Below are 24,443 nucleotides of genomic sequence, written 5' to 3' on the forward strand. Positions count from 1 at the left end.
CTGGCCAGGGAAAACACTCATTCTGACAACAGGTTTAAGAACCCACTTATTTGGCAAAGGCCCCTATCCCAAACCCTGAGAGATGTTTCCGCACGTCTTCAGCTTTGGAGGTTTCTCTGACTAGTGTATCATTTCTGTCTACTGTGTGAGATTCATTCAAAGAGAAACATTATACAATTCAAAGGCTGAAACATTTCTTTCATCTTATATAATTGACAAAGTAAAGCCATGTCAAATGTCTAAGCCCAATTTGCCCTTTCTTGATATTTATAAAAATATAATGCCTGACCCTATAAAAGTCAACCTGATCAGACACAGCAATCACAGTTCATTCAACAGGTGCAAGAAACATAATTACTACGTGCCTGTTTCAGGCTTGAAGATTGAGATGAACGCATAACCACAAATGAAACCACGGGCTGAAAGTGCAGGGATCCGTTAAAACCAGACCCTGAGCTCTCGTGGACATGCGCGTCCGGCTCGTGATGTTATGCAATATCTGAACGACAACCTCAAGAAGTTCTCATCAGAGGTGGAATGTTTATGAGGGCGTGTTTGTTTACTGTGACTGCCGTGTTATGGTATTCAGCGTGACTCAAAGATGACTGTTCTTGTCAGCTAAGCCTCTGCATCTCCGTCTTTATTTAAGCCTGCCTACACACTTGTGTCTGCGTTATCTGCAGAAACGGACGAGCAGGAGACTTTTGCCCTCACAGCTTATGTCAATTAGCTTTTTTGTTTCCCCCTTGAGCGTTTTTTTTCCAAGCGAGCCGTTGCCTGGTTCTGGTTCCTGTATTTTCTGCTTTCCTTCACTGGCTTTCAAGGCTTCTGCACGGACAGGAAACGCATTTGGAGAGGATTGGCACAAAGAAGGAACATCAGTTGCGGAAAACATTTGCACACAACTGCCTCGCCCCGGGCTCCACCGCCCCGACTCGCGTTCCCAGCAGGCCCGGAGGCAGGACGCCGGAGGAGTCGAGCACGCGGCCGTCAGACTCCGCATCGCCGTGGCGGCGGAGGCTCAGATGAGCTGTTTGCCGTTCGCTCCGTGGCCTCTGCCAAAGCAACGGTGTTTATAAAAACACGGGTGTGGGAGGGAGTCGTGTGCGCATGTTTAACGCGACATCCGGTGAGGCTTTGGTGAGGTCGCCACAGAGGGAGGGAGAGAGTGAGAGTGAGAGAGAGTGAGGGAGTGAGAGAGGTGGAGAGAGACAGACATGCAAGTGGAGAGAGAAATAGAGAGACAGAGAGAGACACAGAGACACACACAGAGAGAGAGAGAGGTGGAGAGAGACAGACATGCAAGTGGAGAGAGAGAGAGAGAGAGAGAGAGAGAGAGAGAGAGAGAGCGCAATATCCTGAGATTGGCTGACCACAAATCCACCTCCGATGGTTCGGCCGAGGAAGGGAGGGGACGTTGGTGACAAGCGTGGTGGCCATTTTGGCCAGGCGTGTAGAGAGCTGTGGTTATCCATCTCCATTTCAAAGGGTTCATCACAAAAGGAAGTTGCACAGTTCTTTGTTTAAAAGCAACAGCCTGCTGCTTCTCTGGCCAGTGTCCCTAAATCTCTCCCTAAATAACTGCGCCAAGCAGTGTTGAAGGAGCCTGTCCCATCTCGGGAGCGTGAACGTAGTCAGACAGTTGACCTCTCACCTTCTTCTTGCTGCAGAAGATCTGCCACTTCTTCTCAGCAGGCAGGGCAAACATGGCCTCCCTGTTCTTGTCTGTGAGATCCAGTTCATCCTGCAGGGGCAGAGGAGAGAGCATCTGAACCACTAATCGATCACAGCATGTCTGAACGACACAGAGAGACAGAGAGAAGCACTTGGGTGAGAACTATGGTTTTAAGGCTCGCAGTGGACTGTGCCAGACTCCAGCTGAAATATAAAAAGGTCACGGCAGCATTACCAATGTGGGAATGAGTTATGTTTAGTATCTATATGCATTTACAGCATTCAATGCTGAGGACTACCAAGTGGACTTTCAATCTGGCTGTTCAAGCAATGGGTTGCCAAATACCATACAACCCAATAAGGATCCATAGGCCACTGCACCCACTAACTCCATTACACAGGTGGCCTCCTGGGTCTCCTGTAATTCACACCAATACTATTCACCAGTTAAGCACAATTAAAACATTTATAGCATCATTAATATAAATGATGAACACTGTCCCTGCAATCCACCTCAGGGACAAACTTGCACACTGTCAAAATGAAAGGAAGTCATATGAAGTCCCGAGAGGACAAAAAGGAAGTGATCTAACCACCAGAGAGAGAGAGAGAGAGAGAGAGAGAGAGAGAGAGAGAGAGCAAAAGAGAGAGAGATAGAGAGAGATAGAGAGAGAGAGAGAGCAAAAGAGAGAGAGATAGAGAGAGAGATACAGAGAGAGAGATAGAGAGAGAGAGCAAATCGAGAGGGAACAGAGAGAAACAGGGAGAGAAGGACTGAAAGAGAGAAATATTTGTACTTTTGCTGTATTTCATGTACTCATGACTCACATGGCTCAGGAATTAAAAGGGCCTGCAATGTCCCAACCCAAGATCAACAGCGCTAAGGGGAACAGACTGACGGAAACGGAGTTTTGGCGGGCGAAAGGTCAGTGGCTTGGGCTCGGCCGTGTCCCGGTAATCACCACCCTGAAGGGGCCACTTCCTGTTCCCTCCAGCAGCAGCGTGCCGAGTCAGGCTGACTGGGCAGATCTGGTGTTCACTCAGGACATGGAGATGGGGGGGGGGGGGGGGGGGGGGGGTGCGGCAGGAAGTACTTCCCCACCCACAGCCCTCAAGCGAGAGGAAGGAGGACAGAGCTCCACTGACCTCCGCACGTCGGGGGGGGGGGGGGGGGGGGGGGACACGGACACTCTGTAATAGAACCCATTTCTGTGTCCAGCTGGGAATGGCTTTCCAGCTGTAGCTCAAACAAGGGGGGGGGTGCTCTTGAAAAAGCTCGGGACCGGGGTTAATCCGTTTAAAACGTTATACATGCTGAACTCCTGTGCAGTTTGCCTTCTTGGTTCGCGAGAAGCAAAAATATCAGCGACGTTTCCATCTAGAAACGATATTCAGGCATGGCGTGACAAAGAACAGGGAACAGTGCGTGTCAACGAAGATTAAGAACAACTGTGCCCCAATCTTAAGAGCGGGGCTAAATCTGTCCTAAATCCTAACAGACACAGTGAGGGATGAGAAAGTGTGACATAATTTGTCACATGTGCCGTCAACCAGCCCAATGGTTCTGATCTCGCTCAATAAAAAACAGTTTCTTCAGTCTTCCAGTCCAAAACTGCGCTGGTCAAGTATCCCAACATTCTCTAATAAAACAATACATGGCTTATACAACATACTCACTAACTCACTAACAGGAACTCTCTAACTACAGACTGTGTGTCAGCTCTTGTGCTCATAAATGACTTGACTGATGGTAACCTGAGGCTTTGCCCCTTAAAAACTACGCCATGTTTCCAGTGACCCCTTTCATGAATGACCTCTTCAGAGAACTGGGCGGGTGATGACTAGATAGTTTGTGTATACGGTCATAAAAGCACGTACATCAACTCAGGCTATAAAAGTGTTTGCAATATTCACCAGAGCATTCACAGTATATGAATGCATATTAAAAGCATCCAGCTAACACATGTCCTTTAGTCAGAAGCAGGTTGGTAACAAAGGACACAACAGTTCCTGGACTGAGCGTGTCAACTGCCTTCTGAGGACAACAGTGTTGACGGCGGAGACGCATCACGGTTCACAGACTGTCCCACAGTGACCTGTCCTGCCATGTCTCTCCCTGTCAGTGCTCCAGAGACCCTCACAGGACCAATGTCCTCACATTACCCTCATTCACAGCTGGGCTGGGGCTGAGAAACACACCATTTCATCTATACATTTATACAAATATACATCTAACCTATACATTTTACACACATACATTTATCCTATATAATATTTATTTTGTATAGGTGTGTATAAACATCAGTAGAAATAGTGGCACTGTAATGCAAGTACTGCCACACATGCGTGCACACACACACACGCACGCACGCGCACGCACACCCACACCAGACTGATAACAATTGCAATAAATCCACCAGTAATGAAAAACATTCATCTACACGCAGACGTTCCGAGAACTTGCGTGCACGTTCCCCACACACACACACACACACACACACACACACACACACACACACACACACACACAGCACGCTGCCATACACACGCAGACTCCCAGAATTTGCACAGATTCCACTTGAAATTACTTGAATGTGTGGGCAGTAAAGCCCGATGAAACATTACAGCTTTGTATGACGTCGGTGGATAAACGGCAGCAGTCTGCACGCGCACCGGAGCATGAAAACAACCATAAACCGCTCCGTACATCTCAAACATGATCGCCAGCCCACAGGTGGGCAGAAGATCTCACACCAAACCAAGCGGGGCAGCTCCGTGTGGGCAGAGCCGGCTCCTCCTGACGATGCATCGTGACCGAGACGCTACAGTCCGTCGCACGGGTCTTCGCTTTACGCGGTGGGACAGAGCCAGTCACTCCCATCTCCTCAAATCACTGAGGGGTTTAGGCTCAGCTCTACAGGCCCAGGAACCTCAGCTGGTCCAGCCAGGATCAATAATTATTGATCCTTAATTAGAACCCAAGGGAAACTTTCACTAACGGTTCCTATATCCAAAAATCTAACTTTGCTTCTGGGTTTGGATGATTTTATGCCACCTGTATCCATCCCACACCAGTGGGGCAGTGTTGTGGGGCAACGGGGCAGAAGTTGGGCCCAGGATTATTCCGGAGCTGTGAAGGTCATACCGTATGATTATTCTGGAGCTGTGAAGGTCATACCGTATGATTATTCTGGAGCTGTGAAGGTCATACCGTGCCTTCAGAGCCACAAATACAATTTTCAGAGCCTCACTTGGGTCAACATCAACAAACTGTAATTAGCGTCCGAGGCAGTACCCAAGAAAACGCCAATGAAGCGTATAAGACTAATTCGTTCTCACTGCTGCATCGTCGCTGTTCCTCTAAACACCCCAGAGCTGCAGATGGCATTTCTGGACCTGCTCTCCTCTAGAACCTCTGACCAGACCACTACTCACCACCAGCTCGGAGAAGCGGGCGTGCAGTTCCTCCTCCGGGGGCATGGGGGCGCTGAACTCCAGCAGCTGCAGGGGGACGCTGTCCTTCAGGTTGATCTCGGGTGGCTCGGTGCTGCCCAAACAGCAGAGGAAGCCAAAGGCGGGTCGCGCACGCTTGCGGGGAGCCATGGTCTCGGCCGCCGGGGGGGCGGAACCGGCAAGGCGAAGGTGCCGAAGTTGTTATCTATGGGGCATGATCTGTGCACACACACACACACACACACACACACACACACACACACACACACACACACACACACACACACACACACACACAGCGATTAGGGCATGATCTGTAAGCACACACAGATGCACATTCGAATCTCATGTAGTCTCAGCACAGGTACAGACGCTTGTGATCATATTTCCCAGGACAATCCAGACCACCAATCCAGACCACCGAAAATGGAGTTTACACTGTAGACCACAGGTGTCAAACTCAAGGCCCGCGGGCCTGGGAGAGCTTAAAAAGCCAAATGTCCAAAAAAAAAAGAAAAAAAGAAATAAAAGTGAGCAAAAACTACATTTCCCACAATTATGTTACCCGAGAGGTGACGGCATCTCGACACTGCATATTTCCATATTGATGTGAAGTGTAATTGAGAAATACAAATAATGATCCCAAAATGTCCAGGAAGAGAAACATTGATGCAGATAGAAGTGTGTTTCAAGAAAGATGGGAAAGCGATGTTTGAGCTTCAAGGAGAAAACCGGGTATGAAGCGGTGGTGGTTGTCAAAAAGTACAATATACGTCTGCATTTTGCAACCAAACACGGAGCTAAGTATGCCAAAATTTGCCATCAATAAAAACTATGAATTGTCAAAGAATTAAACAGAATGTGTTCACAAACAAAACGGCAGTAAAAGCTGCTTTGTTGTGGCTGAAGAAATCGCCGCGCTTCAGTCTTTTTCAGAGGGAGCGTTTTTTAAGCACAATTCCTATTTTTACAGTTATTTGATATTTCAAGGTTTGAACAAAGTAAATGTGATACATTTGATCAATTTTTCTTTATTTACTTGGATAGTTTGATCGTTGGTTGATGGAGTAATGTGGGTTTCATAACCCAACAAATTTAAAGGATTCATGTTATAATAACAGAGCAACAAGCAAACATTTTTTTTACATGAACGCAAATATATCTGTAATATTTGTAACTTGAATAAGTAATAAATTCAGAGGTATTTAACATTAAGGAGTAGGTACATTTATAAGTTACATATGGCCCTCCATGGGTAACGATTATGCTGATGTGGCCCGCGGTGAAAATGAGTTTGACACCCCTGCTGTAGACCAACGAACATAAACCTTTCAATGAACAGTCAAGCCAACAGTGCAGAGACGTCCATTACATATAAAAGGGAACTACAGTATTGGTACTTGCGCACAATTTACTGATGCTCGCAATCCGAAATCCTGTGACAGCTGTGAAAATTGTAGCCAGTGATCACTGAATCTTGTGCCTTAGTTAGTGGAGGTTCTAGACAATCTGAACTGGAGTGGGGGGGGGGGACTGGGAGACTGGGACCAGTAGGTCTGTTTTGGGGTGGCGTGACTGAAAGTCGCTAATTGACGTAACCCCCTAAGAAGAGTAGCTAGAGAGGACTGAAAACTCTCTAAATTTAGCGACAAAATTGTGTAGCTGCCAATACTGCTGCTGCTTTATCGCCATTCACAAAAATGAGGCGTCTCACGCCACGCCTCATTTAGGGGCCGTGGGGGGCATAGATGTTTTTAACCCCCCCTACCCCCACCCGAACCTCCACAGGTCTTTGTTTCACAAAATACACGGAAGCGCAAAGATCTGAGAAAGAATCTCTATAATGTCCCACAAAGCATCGCCGAACGCCCTCTCTAGTTAAGCCGATCTTGAGGCTTTAGTGCTTTCGGGGGAAATTCACCCCTGATTTCTTATTAGCGGGATGAGATCATGTGAGAAAACTGAGGTTTCTGTTCTCTCCATAGGCGGCGTCCAGCTGAGCCCCGGAGCGGAACGCCTTCTGCTTGTGGGGGCAGGAGAGCTCCTGAAAGCCCCGCCGTCCCGTACCCTCATGGCCGCCGAACCGCCCGTGCGCTCCCAGAGACGGGAGCAGGCTGGCACGTCTCTGGGAGCAGCGGCGTGGCCCCCGACCGCCACAAAGGCCCCTCTGTTTCAGCCCCGTGGAGGGAGCAGCACCAGCGGGGTCTGGGGGGGGAGGGCCGTACCCAGCACACACTCACACCCTGAGCAGGAGCAGAAGAATCCAGGAGGAGGAACAGAGTGCACTGTCTTCTCCAGCTGGTCTGACCTCCAAACCGCATCCTACACACACCAGGACACTAGAGGCTTCAAAAAACTGGGAAGAGGGGACAGCATGGTATAATACGAGGGTGTCAACAAGAATGTGCCACACACACACACACACACACACACGCACACACGTACGTACGCATGTATTAGAAACATTAGAAAGCTAAATAAGATTCAACAAAATAATGCAATACTTGTCTTTACAAAATCGAAAAATATATTGTAAATGTTCAAAATATAGCACCAACCACAAGTGCCAAATAATTCCATAAGATTCAAACCCATGTTAAAGGAGTGTCCTATAACAGTCCATGAAGAACCCATTACAGGTCAACAAGCTTCTCATGTCCATCTCAACCAATTCACTATTATTGCTTCCAAGTCTGTGTTAACTGAAGGCACCTGTCTATTCACCATTCTGTAGTTCAGTTCCTCACAGTAACTGCACACACACACACACACACACACACACACACACACACACACACACACACACACACACACACACACACACACACACACACACACACACACACACACACACACACACACACACACACACACACACAGGCTTGGACTCTGAACAAGCTGAACGCATCAGTGCCTCAGCGTGATCTGCATGGTAAGTGGAGACACCATAGACAGTGGCGTTAAACGCAGAGAGACAGGTGAACTGGGCAGACAACCTCACTCACTCACCCTAACCCTCATCATCCTCCCTCACCCTCATCATCCTCCCTCCCCTTCACCCTCGCTTCGTCTGTCCATCTCTTGCTCTCTCTGTTTCCATGGTGATAAACCGGCACGCTCAGAGTAGATTCTGGGCTCCTATCTGTGTGATCCCCCCACATAGCATCACTCTAGTAACAGCATGGCCTTCTACTGGCCAGTCAGTGGGTCACTTTAAAACACCGATGACACGGGAAGACCTGCACTTCACACACATAACAGTCTGATAACAGTCAGAGTGTCCACAAAACTGCATTAGACCAACACTGTCCACGCAGAAGGACAGGAGGACAGAGACAGAACAGTGAGAGACGAGAGCAAGAGACAAAGAAAGAAAAGAAGCCGTGACCCATCCTGACCCATCCTGAACCGCAGAACCTCTCCTGCTGTTCCGGGCCCGTTCACCAGGACTGGCGATGGAGGCCTGATTAAACAGGGACTCCTCCAGACGGGTGAAACGGCGTGAGCGTTTGACATGACCTCAGTCCTCACGGGCACCTTAACCCTGCACCTGCCCTCCATTTCACAGCGCACGCAGCATTGTGGACCGACAAGTGAACACAAGACGTTCGGATGCGCCACACTGCCGCACGTCTGGGAGCGCTCGGAGGAGAAAGCTCGCTACTCGCCTTACAACACAAACCCCCAGCCACTTCTACAAACCAGCACGGCCTCGAGAGAGAGTGCCCTCAACATCTCAGCACCTCCCCGCCAGAAAAGGCCCCAACTGCATTTACGGATCTTGGCATGAGGTCCGTTCGGTAGAATTTTATTTGTGCTTTTCACAGCAGGCACTGCAACAGAAGCCCAGAGCTAGATGCCCCTAAGGAGCCAAAAGGTGTCTGATAAGGAAACAAACCCCAGAGCACGTAGGGGTATCAGACCCCAGAGCAAGACAAGAGAATCAGACAAGAGAACAGCAGATAGTAGGACTCTGGTATTAAAAAGACTCGAGCAGACGTGTTTGTTTGGAGACTTCTCACTATCCAGTTCGGTTGAAAAACAGATAAATGAAAAGTTCCAAGGTCAAGGTCACACCAGAAGGAGAACCAAACAAAACTAACTAGGCAGCGAGTTGCAGCGAGCCCCCCACCCTCACACCCCAGCTTTAGCCTAGCGCCGAGAGAGAAGCACCATCTGTGTGCGGACATCAAAGGGAGGGAGCTGTCGAAGCCCACACCACATACGCGGGACCATCCAGCCTGAGGTAACACTGCAGCGGGGCAACAAGCTCATCAGTGCCATCAACACACAGAGGGCTTCACGCTCAAAGATACCAGCTCACGGGTCAAAGAATTGGAATCTCTCGTAATTTGGCTCCGTTTGTCTCCTCTGCCTCTCTCCTGCGTCTCCTCTCTGCTCGACCTCTCGTTAGCGTCTCAAACTCGCCTCTCATTACCGCGTCTCTCTACCCTTCATCTCTCAGCGAGCCGTGATCTCTCCTGGGCTCGTGAGAGCGAATGGGGAGAAAGCTGAACTTCCCTTCAACTTCCCTCTCTCCTCTCCCTCTCTCCCCCTCTCTCCCCCTCTCTCCTCCCCCCCTCTCTCCCCACTCTCTCCCCCTCTCTCCCCCTCTCTCCTCTCCCTCTCTCCCCCTCTCTCCTCTCCCTCTCTCCCCCTCTCTCTCCCCCTCTCTCCCCCTCTCTCCTCTCCCTCTCTCCCCCTCTCTCTCCCCCTCTCTCCTCTCCCTCTCTCCTCTCCCTCTCTCCCCCTCTCTCTCCCCCTCTCTCCTCTCCCTCTCTCCTCTCCCTCTCTCCCCCTCTCTCCTCTCCCTCTCTCTCCCTCTCTCCCCCTCTCTCCTCTCCCTCTCTCCCCCTCTCTCCTCTCCCCCTCTCTCCCCCTCTCTCTCCCCCTCTCTCTCTCCCCCTCTCTCTCTCCCCCTCTCTCCTCTCCCTCTCTCCCCCTCTCTCTCCCCCTCTCTCCCCCTCTCTCCCCCTCTCTCTCCCCCTCTCTCTCCCCCTCTCTCTCCCCCTCTCTCCTCTCCCTCTCTCCTCTCCCTCTCTCCCCCTCTCTCTCCCCCTCTCTCCTCTCCCTCTCTCCTCTCCCTCTCTCCCCCTCTCTCCTCTCCCTCTCTCTCCCCCTCTCCCCCTCTCTCCTCTCCCTCTCTCCTCTCCCTCTCTCCCCCTCTCTCCTCTCCCTCTCTCCCCCTCTCTCCTCTCCCCCTCTCTCCCCCTCTCTCTCCCCCTCTCTCTCTCCCCCTCTCTCTCTCCCCCTCTCTCCTCTCCCTCTCCTCTCCCTCTCTCCCCCTCTCTCCTCTCCCTCTCTCTCCCTCTCCCCCCCTCTCTCCCCCTCTCTCCTCTCCCTCTCTCCTCTCCCTCTCTCCTCTCCCTCTCTCCTCTCCCTCTCTCCCCCTCTCTCCTCTCCCTCTCTCCCCCTCTCTCCTCTCCCTCTCCTCTCCCTCTCTCTCCTCTCCCTCTCTCCCCCTCTCTCTCTCTCCCCCTCTCTCCTCTCCCTCTCTCCCCCTCTCTCCTCTCCCTCTCTCCCCCTCTCTCCTCTCCCTCTCTCCTCTCCCTCTCTCCCCCTCTCTCCTCTCCCTCTCTCCCCCTCTCTCCTCTCCCTCTCTCCCCCTCTCTCCTCTCCCTCTCTCCCCCTCTCTCTCCCCCTCTCTCCCTCTCTCATTCAGAGGCCGGGTGGTGGAAGAAGCCACTCCACTACATCAGCAGCTTAGCACCCGTAATTAGACATTTAACCAATAATGGCTATTCCGAGCAATTTGGACACGTTTTACAAAATGGAAAGTGGCAGCACCGACATTTAGAAGCAGACGCGTGATTTGTGAAGAGCACGATGGGTCCACCCCCCCCCAATGGGTCCATCCCCCTCGAGGACGCTACAGGCTCTGCAGTAGTTCATTGAGTATGCATCACAGAGACCGCTCTCTGGAGCTAACGCAGGGGCGTGGCCTCTGGCCTCGGGTGCTAACGCAGGGGCGTGGCCTCTGGCCTCGGGCGCTAGCGCAGGGGCGTGGCCTCTGGGTTCACTCTGCTGAGACATATGGAGGAAACAAGACCCTAATAACACGTAGGGAGTCAATGAGAGCAATAGGGTGGGTAGATGGAGGGGCAGTAGTGCAGAGGGAGGGGGGGCAGTAGTGCAGAGGGAGGGGGGGCAGTAGTGCAGAGGGAGGGGGGGCAGTAGTGCAGAGGGGGGGCAGTAGTGCAGAGGGAGGGGGGGCAGTAGTGCAGAGGGAGGGGGGCAGTAGTGCAGAGGGGGGGGGGCAGTAGTGCAGAGGGAGGGGGGCAGTAGTGCAGAGGGAGGGGGGCAGTAGTGCAGAGGGAGGGGCAGTAGTGCAGAGGGGGGGGCAGTAGTGCAGAGGGGGGGCAGTAGTGCAGAGGGGGGGGCAGTAGTGCAGGAAAGAAGAGGAAAGCATTCCCATGAATACAAGCGAATGCAAAAGGAGTAACTGTTTGATACCGGGTGTGTGTATGCACGCTTGCTGTTGACTCAAAGTGTGTTGGATGAACAGCAGCAGTGCAGAGAGAGCAAGAGTGATAAAAAGGAGAGAGAGAGGGGGGGGGAAGGGAAGAGATGGGAAAAGACACGGTGAGAGAAATGGAAAGACAGACAGAAAGAAACAGAAGAAGCTGCCACTTCTCACTCAGTTTGCTACCTTATCACCTCATCCTGCTGGCCTGTTATAAGTAGGTCATGGGGAGGAGAGAGAGAGAGAGAGAGAGAGAGAATAAAGGGACTGCAGCATCCTCACGAGCTCATCTCAAATGCACATATCCACTCCTTCAAATTCATCGATCCATTCTCCCACACGCTCTCCCACTCCCCACCAAACGAGATCCATCCTGGCCGCGCACTCATCCGTGCCTCTCCCCCTCTCCATCCTGGCCGCGCACTCATCCGTCCCTCTCCCTCTCTCCGCCGGGCAGATCCCTCCCGTTCCCACAGAAATCCTTTCTACACATCCATCTTTCTTCCCACGTTTCGAGTGTCTCTCTCTGCAGTTAATCTATTGCACAGCTGGGACCTACAGTAAACGTGCGGCGCGGCTCCTCCGGACCGACCCGTTCTCTGCCCTCTCTCGCTTGGATTCGTACCCTCACTACGCTCGCAGGGGACACGCAGGAATCTCCGGCAGGCCCGGCCGCCAAACGGGATCTTTTCATTTTCTTCCTTTCCTTTCCCGCCAGCGTTACAGCTCATCTCTCAGTAATATGACCCGACGAAGCACAGGTGAAACAAACCGGGTCTGCAGCGGGGCTAAAGGAAGCCGCCACACACACCAGAGTGACGTGGATTAACCGGAGTTCAGTTGCCGCGGTGTGACTATCGCTGCTGTAACTCTGGCACATTAATCAGCGTCAACTGGCAACCGACGAGGGGAAAATGATATTAAGCGTATTGATCGATTCGGCCCGACCCGACGAGTCCGTCTTCATCGCGTTTGCGTGCGGCCTGTGGGAGTGGCTTCCACCTGACGCCGGCTTCCCGCCACGAGGCACCCCTGATGTCAGCACCCTCGTCTTGGCCCCGTGCGGAGTGCCTGACCTGCTGACCCAGACCCAACCAGACGCATGCCTCTCAAGGATGGCTTTAACAGACCCCACCCACCCCCACACACCCCCACCCACCCCGGAGCAACACACAGACATTTGCAGCCTTCACGCAGTCATCATTCCCACCCCACACAGCCAGAGCGAACAGAGAAAGTTAGTGGCCAACAGACAAATGGGATTTATTTCTTCCTCATACTTTTACAACGCAACGTATGAACTTACTGAGCCAGGAGACCAGCTCACATTTAACGGGACTCTAATAGCTACATACAAGATGGAGGTCAGCCTTATTTCTTTAATTTTTTTAAAGACTGAATTTCACACAGTGACCGAAGAGGTCATGGTCATAATGGACACTGGACTGTCACCAAAAATATATAACATGCATGTGTACACACACACACACACACACACACACACACACACACACACACTTAACATAGAAACAAACATAGCATGAATAATAAATGTCAAACTAAATGTAAAATATGGGTTGATTTTGACTCCCGCCCGCCCACGCACACACTAACAGACACACACACACACACACATTCCTAACTCATTACTGCAGCAGCTATTTCTCCACAAACACAGCTTGGAGATCTAGGTTACAGTCCGGATTGATAAATGACCGTAGCTAACCCTGCAAGAGAGAGGCTGGAGTCATTTCATGCCACATTTGCAGGCCACATATCCCATGCTCGGTGGGAAACAAGCCGTCTTCTTTTAAATACTGGCACGCAGTGGGTCAATGTCAATGACACAGGGAGAGGGACAACAGAAAAATGGCTTTGGAACCAATAGTGAGTCCCTGGGCATTGGCACCACTTCAACAAGTAAAACTAAAGTTTGCCAACAAAGTGCTGATCCTATAGACAGAGTCTGTAGAGCGCTGAACTCCAGTCTCTAACTCTACGCAACAAGCATTTGAAGTTCAACCAGACTGGTCTGTAATCCCCTTAGATAGATCACGGACGGGGAGTGGTGGTGTAGGTACCGACGCCCCCTTGCCCGGACAGCCTAATAGGACTTCCTGCACAGGCCTGCATCAGATAAGGCTCAGACGGAGAAGGAAGGAAAATCTCTGCTGGGAGGGCCCTCTGATCCTACACCACGCAATCCTGAGCCAAACCGTCATCTCCGATAGCCAGAAGCGAGGCACGGCTTAAGTCTGAGGACATTTAACAATTACATAACCGATATCATGAAGGCTATACAACCGTAGAGACTGGAGCCAAGCAAATAGCTTTCCTTTATCTAATATCTACATACACGTGGACTTAAAACTGAGGACTTTCGTGGCACACGTCACACTGAAGTCTGAATGAAGTCTGAATCCATATGCTTCAAGTCTTCTGTTGCACACGCCATCTGTTTTTAGCATTTAGAAATGAACAGAGTTATCAAAATGTTTAGTGTCTGTTTTCCATATTCCTGTATTTTCTTTAACTCACGGACCATAAAGACATGCTCGCATGACATGCCGGTGACACGTAATCAGGGCGGAGATGAAGCCTGCCGGCTCTCCCATGTGCTCAAACATCTGGGTGTAGCATCTGGGTACTTCCAACCCAGATGCCTGCAGGTAGATCAGTGGTAGGCTTTGTTCTGCGTGTGGTTGGTGTCGTTTCTCAATACCGCGGTGCCAATCCTCTCCAACCTGTCGCCAAGCTTACAACCAGTTGCTGACGGCCCTCATAACATCACGCTAGATTTCCACGTACACTGCATTACATCTACTTCTACATTACGCATGGACTCATTAGCGTGCACCTATGCGCGAGTGTGTATGAGCCACGACTCCTACGGAGACAGCTTAACTGGCTATTTTGAGGATTAAACTGTTGGCTACATTATTATTACTACAATACTTTTGCTTGCTGGGAGGGGAAACATTCCGATCAAAATGAAGGAAAGTGAGGATTCACAAGGGATGTTGATGAAAGCGGATTCGTTCCCTCATTTTCGCAGTGAAAAAATAAATTAAAAAGCCATAACCACATCTGCTATGGAGCCCTCAAACCAAAACAGCAAACCAAACAGCTGGGGGAAAAAGCCAGTCATGTCTGCTCATTTAAAAAATTTTCTTTTAATAGCAATCCTCACAATTAGAAGTGATAATTCAAGTCCGTGTTGTGGCTGTTGATGGGGTCATGGGGTTGTTCTTTTCCTTCAACCATCTCCAGCATTCTCCAAGCACAAAGTCAGTCAGAGATCAAGGCCACGTCACATTTATATCCAAGCTGGAAGGATCCAGAGCCGAGCGGCTTTAAGTCCTCAAATGGAAGAACAACTATTTTGATGTCTGAACAATAAATATTGTACAAAAAACAAAAAAACTTTTTTTCCTGTAGAAAAAAAATTACTGTCACAGTTGAGAGCATCCATCCTTTGACCTGAGGTTCCCATAATCATTCATCAGCCAGGGGGGTTTATGCTACTTATGCTAAAGTCTCAAAAACTTTGTAAACAAAATGACAGCACTGGACCCTCCTAACATAGTGGTGGGTCAACTCTAGAGCTTTATCTACTGAATTAGTAAAGCCTTCATCTTGCAGTTCAGCAGACGGCAAACACACTTGTGACCGAGTCCTGCCTCTAAGCTTCATATACATAACTACAGGTGTATGACTATAAAAAAAGACACTTGTTCCAGTCGCTTCAGAACCACACAGGGGGCGGCGTTTACAGTACAGAGTGCTGGAGGTGAAATGAAATACAGTCTACAACATGTAGTATTACTAACCCACTTCTTTTTTTTTTTTTTTTTAGCGCAACGTAGCTGTTGCCGAGTGAAGGGCCAAGAGCGTGGGACCGAAGCGAAATGGACGCTACTCCTGTTAGCGTCTGCATTCCCCGAGCCCGTGCAGGGCATTCCTGTGCTTCATCAAGGCTTTGAGGGGAAACCCGATAGCCCGCATCTCTGGCCATGAGACCCGCAGCATCCTGGCAGGGGGGGGGGGGGGGGGGGGGGTCAAATGATCTGCTCTCTCCGCCTGATGGAAGCACACATTCAAATCTATTTTGAAGAAAAAGAAAAAACAACAACCCTGAGGTGTCGTTTGTTGTCACATGGCTGACGGTGAGTAGAATGCTGGGACAGGAACATGAAGCCAAAGCACTTTATATTAACTCAGTGGGTAAGTGTTTTACCAAAATGGTGAACTCTGACCCTTGCTTAAACCATGAACTTTAACCCTTGGTTGCAGCCGACCTTGGAGAGAGTGGAAAGCCGCACTTAAAAGATGAAACGGAAGCCGAACGGAGACCCTGCAGCTGCTCAGTTCCAGATTTCTGGGGTTTCTGAGGCAAATGAGACCTCACCATCTCCTCCTGCTACTACTGCATGCGTTAGATCAGCTCGGGCCATGGTGGCGACCGGTGGACACGGACTCTCCTGGCAGCTTGTGACTGGTTTCTGTTAAGGGTCCGTCGTCTGAGGTCTGGCAGGCTGAAGACCCGGACACCTCGGGTCTGTGCTGCAGCTCAACAGGGCACAGCGCAGCGTTCGTATGGGGTGAAAGGTCAGCAGCTGCAGGACAAAGGACACGGGTCTCCCGGTGGATGGTGGCCGGAATGTGCGCGTCAGACCGCTAAAGCGACCCATACAGACATTTAAATCAGGGCCAGCTAAGCTAATGTGTAATTAGCAGAAGCTAAAGTCCTGTACAAGTTGAGCTGAGAGGTTTGGAAGACACAGAAGAAGTGGACGTATAATGGCGTCCTTCTCCCCCACTCCGCTGGGGACTTCCAGATGAGCTCAGCATGAATATCGTGCAGTGTCGATTTGAAAGCGTTTTCTATCACATCGTTGAGTCCTCCATCGGCATCCATACATCCTTCAAAAAGCAGCTCACAAGAGGTTCTTTCTGTGCTAAGGGTGACGAAGGGGAAAAGCAGCGATGTATGAGAGCAGAGGCTGGGAATCCCTGTTTAGTCATAACATCAACACACACACACACACACACACACACACACACACACACACACACACACACACACACCCACACACACACACACACACACACACACACACCCCATTTTACAAATTGAAAATTTAAGGAGACAGACAGCATTACAGGCATTCTTATTGCATTAACAGATCATTTTATTTCCTTCAAGACATGGATGTGTAAATGAAGTGAGACCATCAGCAGAAAAATCACAAGGCAAGACAAGAACATTAGTGAAAGTGTCTAATATTAGTGCATAGGGAGTAGTGCAACTGTATGAGCTCATTCTCCAGTTTACATTACAGGAACATGAAGATGTTTTAACTTTCTCGCATCAGCAAGCGGCGTTCGGAGCACATTCGTGCGGGCACTCGTGTTCTCGGTGAGTGGACTGTGGTTCCTACGAGAAGTACCTTGCCCGAGCACACTGTGTCCGAGTCGGCAGCGACCGCGAACTCGCTCATCGTTCATCAACGCCCTCGCGCCCCGAGATCGGCCCAGATGGCCTCAGACGAGCGTCCACATGAGATGGCATGTGCTCCAATCTGTGAAGAGGTAGGGACTGGTGAGGATGAGCCAGTGTACCCTAAAACTCAGTGGTAGAGCCAATCAGGCTGGGTAAAAATGCCTCAACAACGATGGAGTTGTAACTTCTTAGGCTTCTGGTGATGCGGATCTTTCCGGAATCCTTCATTAGATATGGCTCCAACGTGGAGTGAGACCCAAACCTTCCAGCAGAGAGAAGTGATAGCAGGTCAGACTGAGCACGCTCCTGCTAATAGGAGATTTCCTCCCAAATCCCACAAGGCTGTAAATTCAATCAGTTGACTGACAGCAAATGTAAGACCTAGGTAGCTGGCCAAGGCGACGAGGACTCCCAGAACGCCGTGCACTCCTCTGCAGATTTGTTTAGTTTAACGTTGGTGGACAGTTGATGTTTGTGCGTTTACGCATTAGTCATGTTGCGTCTTCGCTTAAGCTAATTAGAGCATCAGGAATGTGTCTCCATCTTTGTTGGTTAACCCTTCCTCCTTGTGCTTGTCTGTTGAAGAAAAGAAGAAAGACTGCTGGTTTCTTTGAGCAGAAATGCCGACTTCACATCCGTACCGACGCTACACTACGTACAATCTCCGAAGCAGTCAACAACAACAGGTTGTTGAACACCTACATAGAAGCCTCAGGCTCATGGGAAGGGTGTCCTGTAGCGGTGTCCTGCAGCATTGTCCTGGAGCGGTGTCCTGCAGGCTTCATGCTGTGCCACTGGGTCCCAGGGCTGAGGATCAGAGGCACGTTTAGGTCTTGCATGCAGGAGCTAAGAGGGTATGCCATCACTCTAAAATAGGCTCTCTCCCACGGTCATACCAGCATACCCACAATTCCTAGCATTTCTTTAATCCTCTCCAGCTCAAGTAAGTATCCCAGAATTCCCATTCGGATAAAGATGCTCCATTCTTGGTGTTACCACAGACCGCCGAGAGACCGGCACTGCACATCTGATCAACAGCTTACATCCAGCACACGTAAAACTGCTACTACAGACAGAATATGTTCCCAACACCCTCTGCTTATAGCACTAGCTCTGCACCCAGGGACTCTGGGCACATTGTAGAGAATTCTGACCAATTTAAATGTGTTTGAAGCCTATACAGCAAATTTTGCAAACTTGAACAAAAGTTCTGTTCTGAACAACAAGATCTATGATTCACTGCACGATATAGCAAATGTGTCATTCAAAACACAGTGTGGTGTAATTCAAATACAGAAAGGATTCATTGCCACAAGATTAGTTAAAATGTCCAGCAACACAGTTTTCTTTTTTGCCACTAGCAACAACAGTTCAGATTTAGCATATGTATATATCCAGAGTTCTCTGGGAGTTTCTCATCACGCTGGTCTTTCACAGTGCCAATAACTCTATTTAAAGACCCGCATGCTGCGAATACATCTGGGTGCTGTTCTCTGCCGTCTGTAGGCTCGTCTTTCGGCCACGGCGAGAACCACCGTCATCAACGGCGTGATCAGATTGCAGAATGAGAGTGAGCGCTCACCCCTTTCAGAGAGCAGCCCATGCAGACGCCTCATCCTGGCCCCTCAGGAGGTTCCCAGACCTCTCCGCACCTCCCCAAACGCTTCGTGAAAAGCTACGCGGTGCCCTGGCCTTCCCGGGTCTGACCCGCCTGCTTCGTGCAGGACCGTCTCTGCCGACGAGGGGACGTTTCTGGGAGCGGAGCGGTACAGCCACCCCGGTTTGGGCTGCTGCTGGCCTCTGAGCTACTGTGCCAAAGCAGACTGTACTGGGACTGGAGCTGTCGACATTCACCCCCCCGTCCTACTCCCCCCCTCTCCCTCTCCCTCTCCCTCTCCCTCCCTCCCTTATGTCCTCTTCTCCCCTCCTCTTCTGGACCCTGAGCTGAGCATATAACAGCGTGCAAGTGTGTGTCTATTAAACAGTATGGGAAGAGCACAGGATGAAAGGAAATGACCCACCAGAACTTGTGCCTTCCACTGCCCCACGCCCACGTCCCCACGCCCACACAAACACCCCCCCTCCCCCACTCCACCCCAAGCAGGCACATTCCTGCTCCCAGCTCGTCAGAGGAACACCCAGAGGAACTCCCATCCTGAATGATGTCTTCCTCACATCCATGCACGTTGGCACACCTGCGTGCTCGCAGACGTGCAGGCAAACGCAGACCCTGCCAAGAACGGCCAGCAGGCACAGCTCGGCAGCTCGGACGGCTCACGCATTCAAGTGTTAATGCAGATTGGATGGATGGATCAAAACCCTTCTAGACAGATCAGTTCACATAATTAAGGCTTCTCGTGTGCACCAGGACAGAAATCAGATAAGAGTCACCACACCAGCCCCCGAAGGGCTTCAGCTCAATTATCACGATAAGCTGGGAGGTCTGAGGAGACAGGAAGGGGTACTGTCAGTAATTTAAGTCTCCCTCTCCACATTTCCACTGCTCATGTCCAACATATTTTGAGGAGACAAGCAGTGAAAGGAATGTGGTTTCACACCCATCAATTACACCACCATGCTGCACGTTTTGTATGGTTGGGGACGGGGGGGGTGGCGAAAGGCAAATCATTGAATTCTCTGACCTTCATCACAAACTGCAAGAGAGAAGCTCGGGTCTCGTGTGAAAGGGGAGGAGGAGCAGACCCCCTCGAAAGCTTAAAAACAGACATTTTCAGTGACCTCTGACCTTCCTGTTCACAAGTCCAAGGACCAAGGCAACATTCTCCACTTCATTCAGAGTCTGGTGAAAAACTCTGAACAAAGCTGTACGTTAACACACCAAAAATAAACCAACTTAATGAAAAAGCTGAACTCGAACTCACAGGAAATTAACTCGGACGTCAACGGTCCACACAAATGTTACTTTTGTGTGTTTTATGACACTAATGCACACAAATAAGTGGGATTTACCGGTATATTATCTGTACCCTACAAAAGTATTCAACCCTCCTAAAGGTAATCAGATTTTCCTGAATAAATTAAAATTTTCAAAGTCAAAATTCATTTTGTTGGCAAAATAAATAATAAAAACATAAAATAAAACAATGCTCCTCATAAGTGTTTAGCTCCCAACAGACCTGCTGTAACTGCACTCACAGCTAATGCTAAGTTTGTTGGGTAACTGCACTCACAGCTAACGCAAATAGTTTGTTGGGGCATTATTCCATTAGCTTTGCACACAGTTGGGAGTGATCTGCAACCACTCCTCCTGGCAGAGTTTCGCCCTTGGAGGAATCACCTTTTGGCTGCGTAAGAGTTCCTGATTTGCCGTGGCCTCGTCTGTCGCTATGACCATCCTGCTAAAAGCTTTAATTTGTACCACAGTTCAGTGGTGTGTCCACAGGATCTTGCGTTGTAATCCTAAGGGTTTAACAAGACACCCAGTCTTTACTAAAGATCCAAACAGTAGGTCACTGACCCTTCAACAAACTGAAAGAGGAGTAGTGTTAGGGTTATTCCACATATAATGCTTCATCAGACCATTAATGCTTCATCAGACCCATATTTTAGCTGGGCCCTTCTGATGCTTTCTGGCAAACGCCAGATGTGGGCTGATGTGTTCTGTTCTTCAGTAATGGTTTCTTTCTAGACACTCTCCTGTTCAGACCAGCTCTTGAGCAGATTTTGAGATCATTGATGGGTGTACCTCCACGCCAAGCTCAGTGAAGGAACACTGCAGTTCTGTGGACTCCCTCGCAAATCCACTTCTAGCTCAGAAGTTGAGTGTCATGGTTTGGCCTTGTTTAGGCAGGGCCTGCGTGTTAGGACATTTTCATTTCTTCAAAACTAACCCAATGATTTAATTAATGTTGATGATTAATTAAATTAGGCTAGGTTAATGATTAACTTTTTAAATGATTGACAGGTAGTCAAACTGTAAAACAAGTGTGTCCTCATTAAGGAAATACACATTCTGTTGATCACAAATCTGTTGAGGGTCTATACGATCAAGGTTGAATATGCAAAAAGCATTTTCAGTTGGTCATTTCCATCACAGAATATTATCTTACATAAAAGAGTTTTCCTTTATATTTATTAACATTTGGGACCAGACTTTTAAAATTCATAGCACAAAATATAACAGTCACTTGTAATCCAGAATAATTGGATTTTTAAGGTGGCTGAATACTTTATTAAGACACTGTAAAAGGTAAAAAAAAAGTGTTTTAAAAGGTATTATGACCTTTTATGCTGATGACGGTTGCATGAGAAGACGACTACAGTCATAAATTAAAAAACCATAGATTTACCAAATTCTGCTACCTAAGCATATGTTATATAGGACATATATGAACATTGAATAAAACCTAAAACACTGCTTTTTTGACCAAGTGCCAATCATGCAACTCTCTCTTAGTAAGAGGCAAAGATCAGACAATTTCTAATAGTGCTGGAGGTCTTCAGTGTCATCAGGGACATGTATATTTTCATGTGTTCATATTTATATGTATATGGCTCCTTTACCCAGCCTGCAAAACGTTAGCTTGTGAGTAACCTCTAGCTAAAAGACACTCTTAAGAGCTGCTCTACACAGAGCTCACGGAGCTGCTCGGATTTCTTCTAAAAGGCAAGAAAACAAGTGTGTGTGTGTGTGTGTGTGTGTGTGTGTGTGTGTGTGTGTGTGTGTGTGTGTGTGTGTGTGTGTGTGGCACCAGTTCTACTCTCAGTCGAGGGCGCGTTTTGTTTTGACGTGTTGATATTATAGCTTGCACTTTCCGACTAAAGAAAATGAAAGAGCAGACACAGTTATCGCTCACACTGAGCTGTCATCCAGTGTACTGGGCTGGGGGGGCGAGACCACAGAAGAAGGCATGTGACTCCGCCATGCGAGAGTTCGGTCTATTCCTTCGAACCACCACATTGAACTTTTGCTGCACTCGTGGGTAATTACGCCTTGTGCCTCTCGTCAGCCGTATGGTCCGAGTTTATTGGAGCATGGCTGAGACCCAGAGAGAACAGTGCAGTCCCATGCGATACTGTGAGAGTCCATGGCCACTTGCTGTGAAAACAGGATACCGAGATGAATAACCACTCGTGCAGACCATACAGTCCACCCCAACGACCAAACTCATTTGGTGGACCCATCTGCCGTATGGGGCAGGGTCATCACGTTGGCATTTTGGCACTGAAATTTGCCATCTGGCCAACATAAAGCAAACCATATCTTCAAAATGTAATGAGAGAGCTGGAGAACTGTAAATGTGTGGCGATGGTTAAATTTGGAAAAGAATGTGGGTGCGTAAAGTATGCTCGATTGAGCAGTCTGTCTGCATGAGCAGAGAATGCATTATAAATTATATTCAGCTCTGGTCATTTCTTACCATTATATTAGGTTGATCAATCTCAGTAAGATAACAGAGGCTGACCTTTCCTACGTTAAACAACAGCCTTCCAAATACCCACTTCGCAGCGAAAGCTAAATTGCACCTTGGGCAGAAAGCACTTTAGGAATTCTTGGAACTAAACTGTGGACAGTATTCTTAGTTCCTGCTGAATGCTCAAAAATGCTGTCAGATGAATGAAAAACTCGATGGTGAATTCTTGCTTCTGTTTGAAAACCAACTGGAAGCTCGAGAGCAAGATGAGCTTGCGGTCAAACGTTCTCCTACACCACTGAAGTCCAGGTGGTGCCAATGAGGAGGAACGCCCACTGAGGAAGAACGGCCATCGAGGATAACGTCTTTCCAAACTGCAGAATAAGTAAATCACCGGTATTTACAGACTGACCTCAAGAGTCATGGGTTTCCTCCAACCCCCATTTATCACTGGGTCCCAAAATGGCTAAAACAGAGTTCTGCACCCTCTTCTCCTCCCATCTCCTCTCCTCCCCTCTCCTCTCTTCTCCTCCCCTCTCCTCTCCTCTCTTCTCCTCCCCTCTCCTCTCCTCCCCTCTCCTCTCCTCCTCCCCTCTCCTCTCCTCCCCTCTCCTCTCCTCCCCTCTCCTCTCTTCTCCTCCCCTCTCCTCTCCTCCCCTCTCCTCTCCTTACCTCCTCTCCTTCCCTCTTCTCCTCTCCTCTCCTCCCTGGGGTCTCTAAAATAAAATAAAATCACTTCTAATTGACGTACAGAATAAGAGGGCAAACAAAAACAGCCAGGCAGTCATTAACTTCACATTTCCTTACATTAAACCCTTACACATCAATGTGAAATTTAAGACACTGTATGTGTCATACAACATGAAGCCTGGAATTCCTGCACTGCTCAGAGATTTCAGCGAGTTGTCATGCATCGTTTGTTGCACCATGCAAGTAGGGATGCACCGAAATGAAAATTCTTAGCCGAAACCGAAAACCGAAAATGAGGAAACCAAGGCCGAAAGCCGAAAACCGAAACATCGAAATACATTATGCCAATTATTAGTAACATTGGATTTATGGCTAACCTCACTAAAATCAAGGCATTGCTTTTCAAAGAATAAATCAACTACAAAATTTGATTTGAAAATATGTATTTAGCACTGACATTACAGTAATGCATATTATAAAATAAAATTAGTGGTGGGCCGTTAACGGCGATAACGCTGACAATGGCCGACCATTAATTAAATTTAACTCGCTTGCAGACCGTTTTTATCTGAGAGGATAAATATATGTATTTTATACGAGTTAAATTTAATTATAACTGACTGGCCTGAAAGATAAATATAAATTCTCTCATAAAAACGTGACGTGAGTTGCAACAACATTAAACAGCTCAGGTAAACACGCTTTTGAGAAATGTCGTCTGCTCGGCAAAACATAACGGGGCTCAATGTTCTCTATTAGCCTACGAAATCCCGCATCCTCTACGACAGAGAACGGCTGATCATCTAAGGCAACGAATTCCATAATTTTTGGTGTAATGTCCTTTTCCTTGGCACCATCACTGGAAAACGTTTTTGCTAGCTTTATCCAAATAAACACGTGCAGGCGATTTTTGCTTGCGTCATCACAACACATTGTTTCGGCCGTGTTGTTTCGGTGATGAAAGTATTTCGGCCGAAAACCGAAAATGCAAATTTAAGCCATTTCGGCCGAAAATTTTCGGTGGCCGAATTTTCGGTGCATCCTTACATGCAAGTTATCGCGTTGCAGTATACAGTATATATAACTGCTCACATGAACTATACAGTAGAGGAATACCTATATGATACAGACTGACAGTTCCTTGGCATACTGAAGAAACAACTTGTAGCCGTGTCTCAGAACACCCGTGCACCTGTGCAGACAGCTCGCCAACTCAACCCGCTGGAGAAGGTCTCAAAACTCCAGGAACTGTCGCACACTCCTCGTTAAACATGGCGCCTTCAGG

The 24,443-nt window shown here is 48.9% G+C and overlaps 1 protein-coding gene across 5 annotated transcripts in view; it reads right to left on the bottom strand.

Annotated features, from left to right (window-relative positions):
* The window catches only part of daam2 (dishevelled associated activator of morphogenesis 2), an 80,740-nt gene that overhangs the window by 40,829 nt on the left and 15,468 nt on the right, over nt 1-24,443 (bottom strand). For 4 of the 5 annotated variants that reach the window (XM_076977550.1, XM_076977547.1, XM_076977551.1 and 1 more), the window contains exons 2-3: nt 5,110-5,346; nt 1,655-1,744 (exon numbers count right to left, since the gene is read on the bottom strand). In XM_076977550.1, the coding sequence (XP_076833665.1) occupies nt 1,655-1,744; nt 5,110-5,277 (258 nt within the window). In that variant the 5' untranslated portion in view covers nt 5,278-5,346. Of the gene's footprint in view, nt 1-1,654; nt 1,745-5,109; nt 5,347-18,675; nt 18,913-24,443 lie in introns of those variants that run through there. The other variant, XM_076977548.1, reaches the window with a different exon arrangement.

The sequence above is a fragment of the Brachyhypopomus gauderio genome, chromosome 17 (assembly GCF_052324685.1).
Source record: "Brachyhypopomus gauderio isolate BG-103 chromosome 17, BGAUD_0.2, whole genome shotgun sequence".
Lineage (NCBI taxonomy): Eukaryota > Metazoa > Chordata > Actinopteri > Gymnotiformes > Hypopomidae > Brachyhypopomus > Brachyhypopomus gauderio.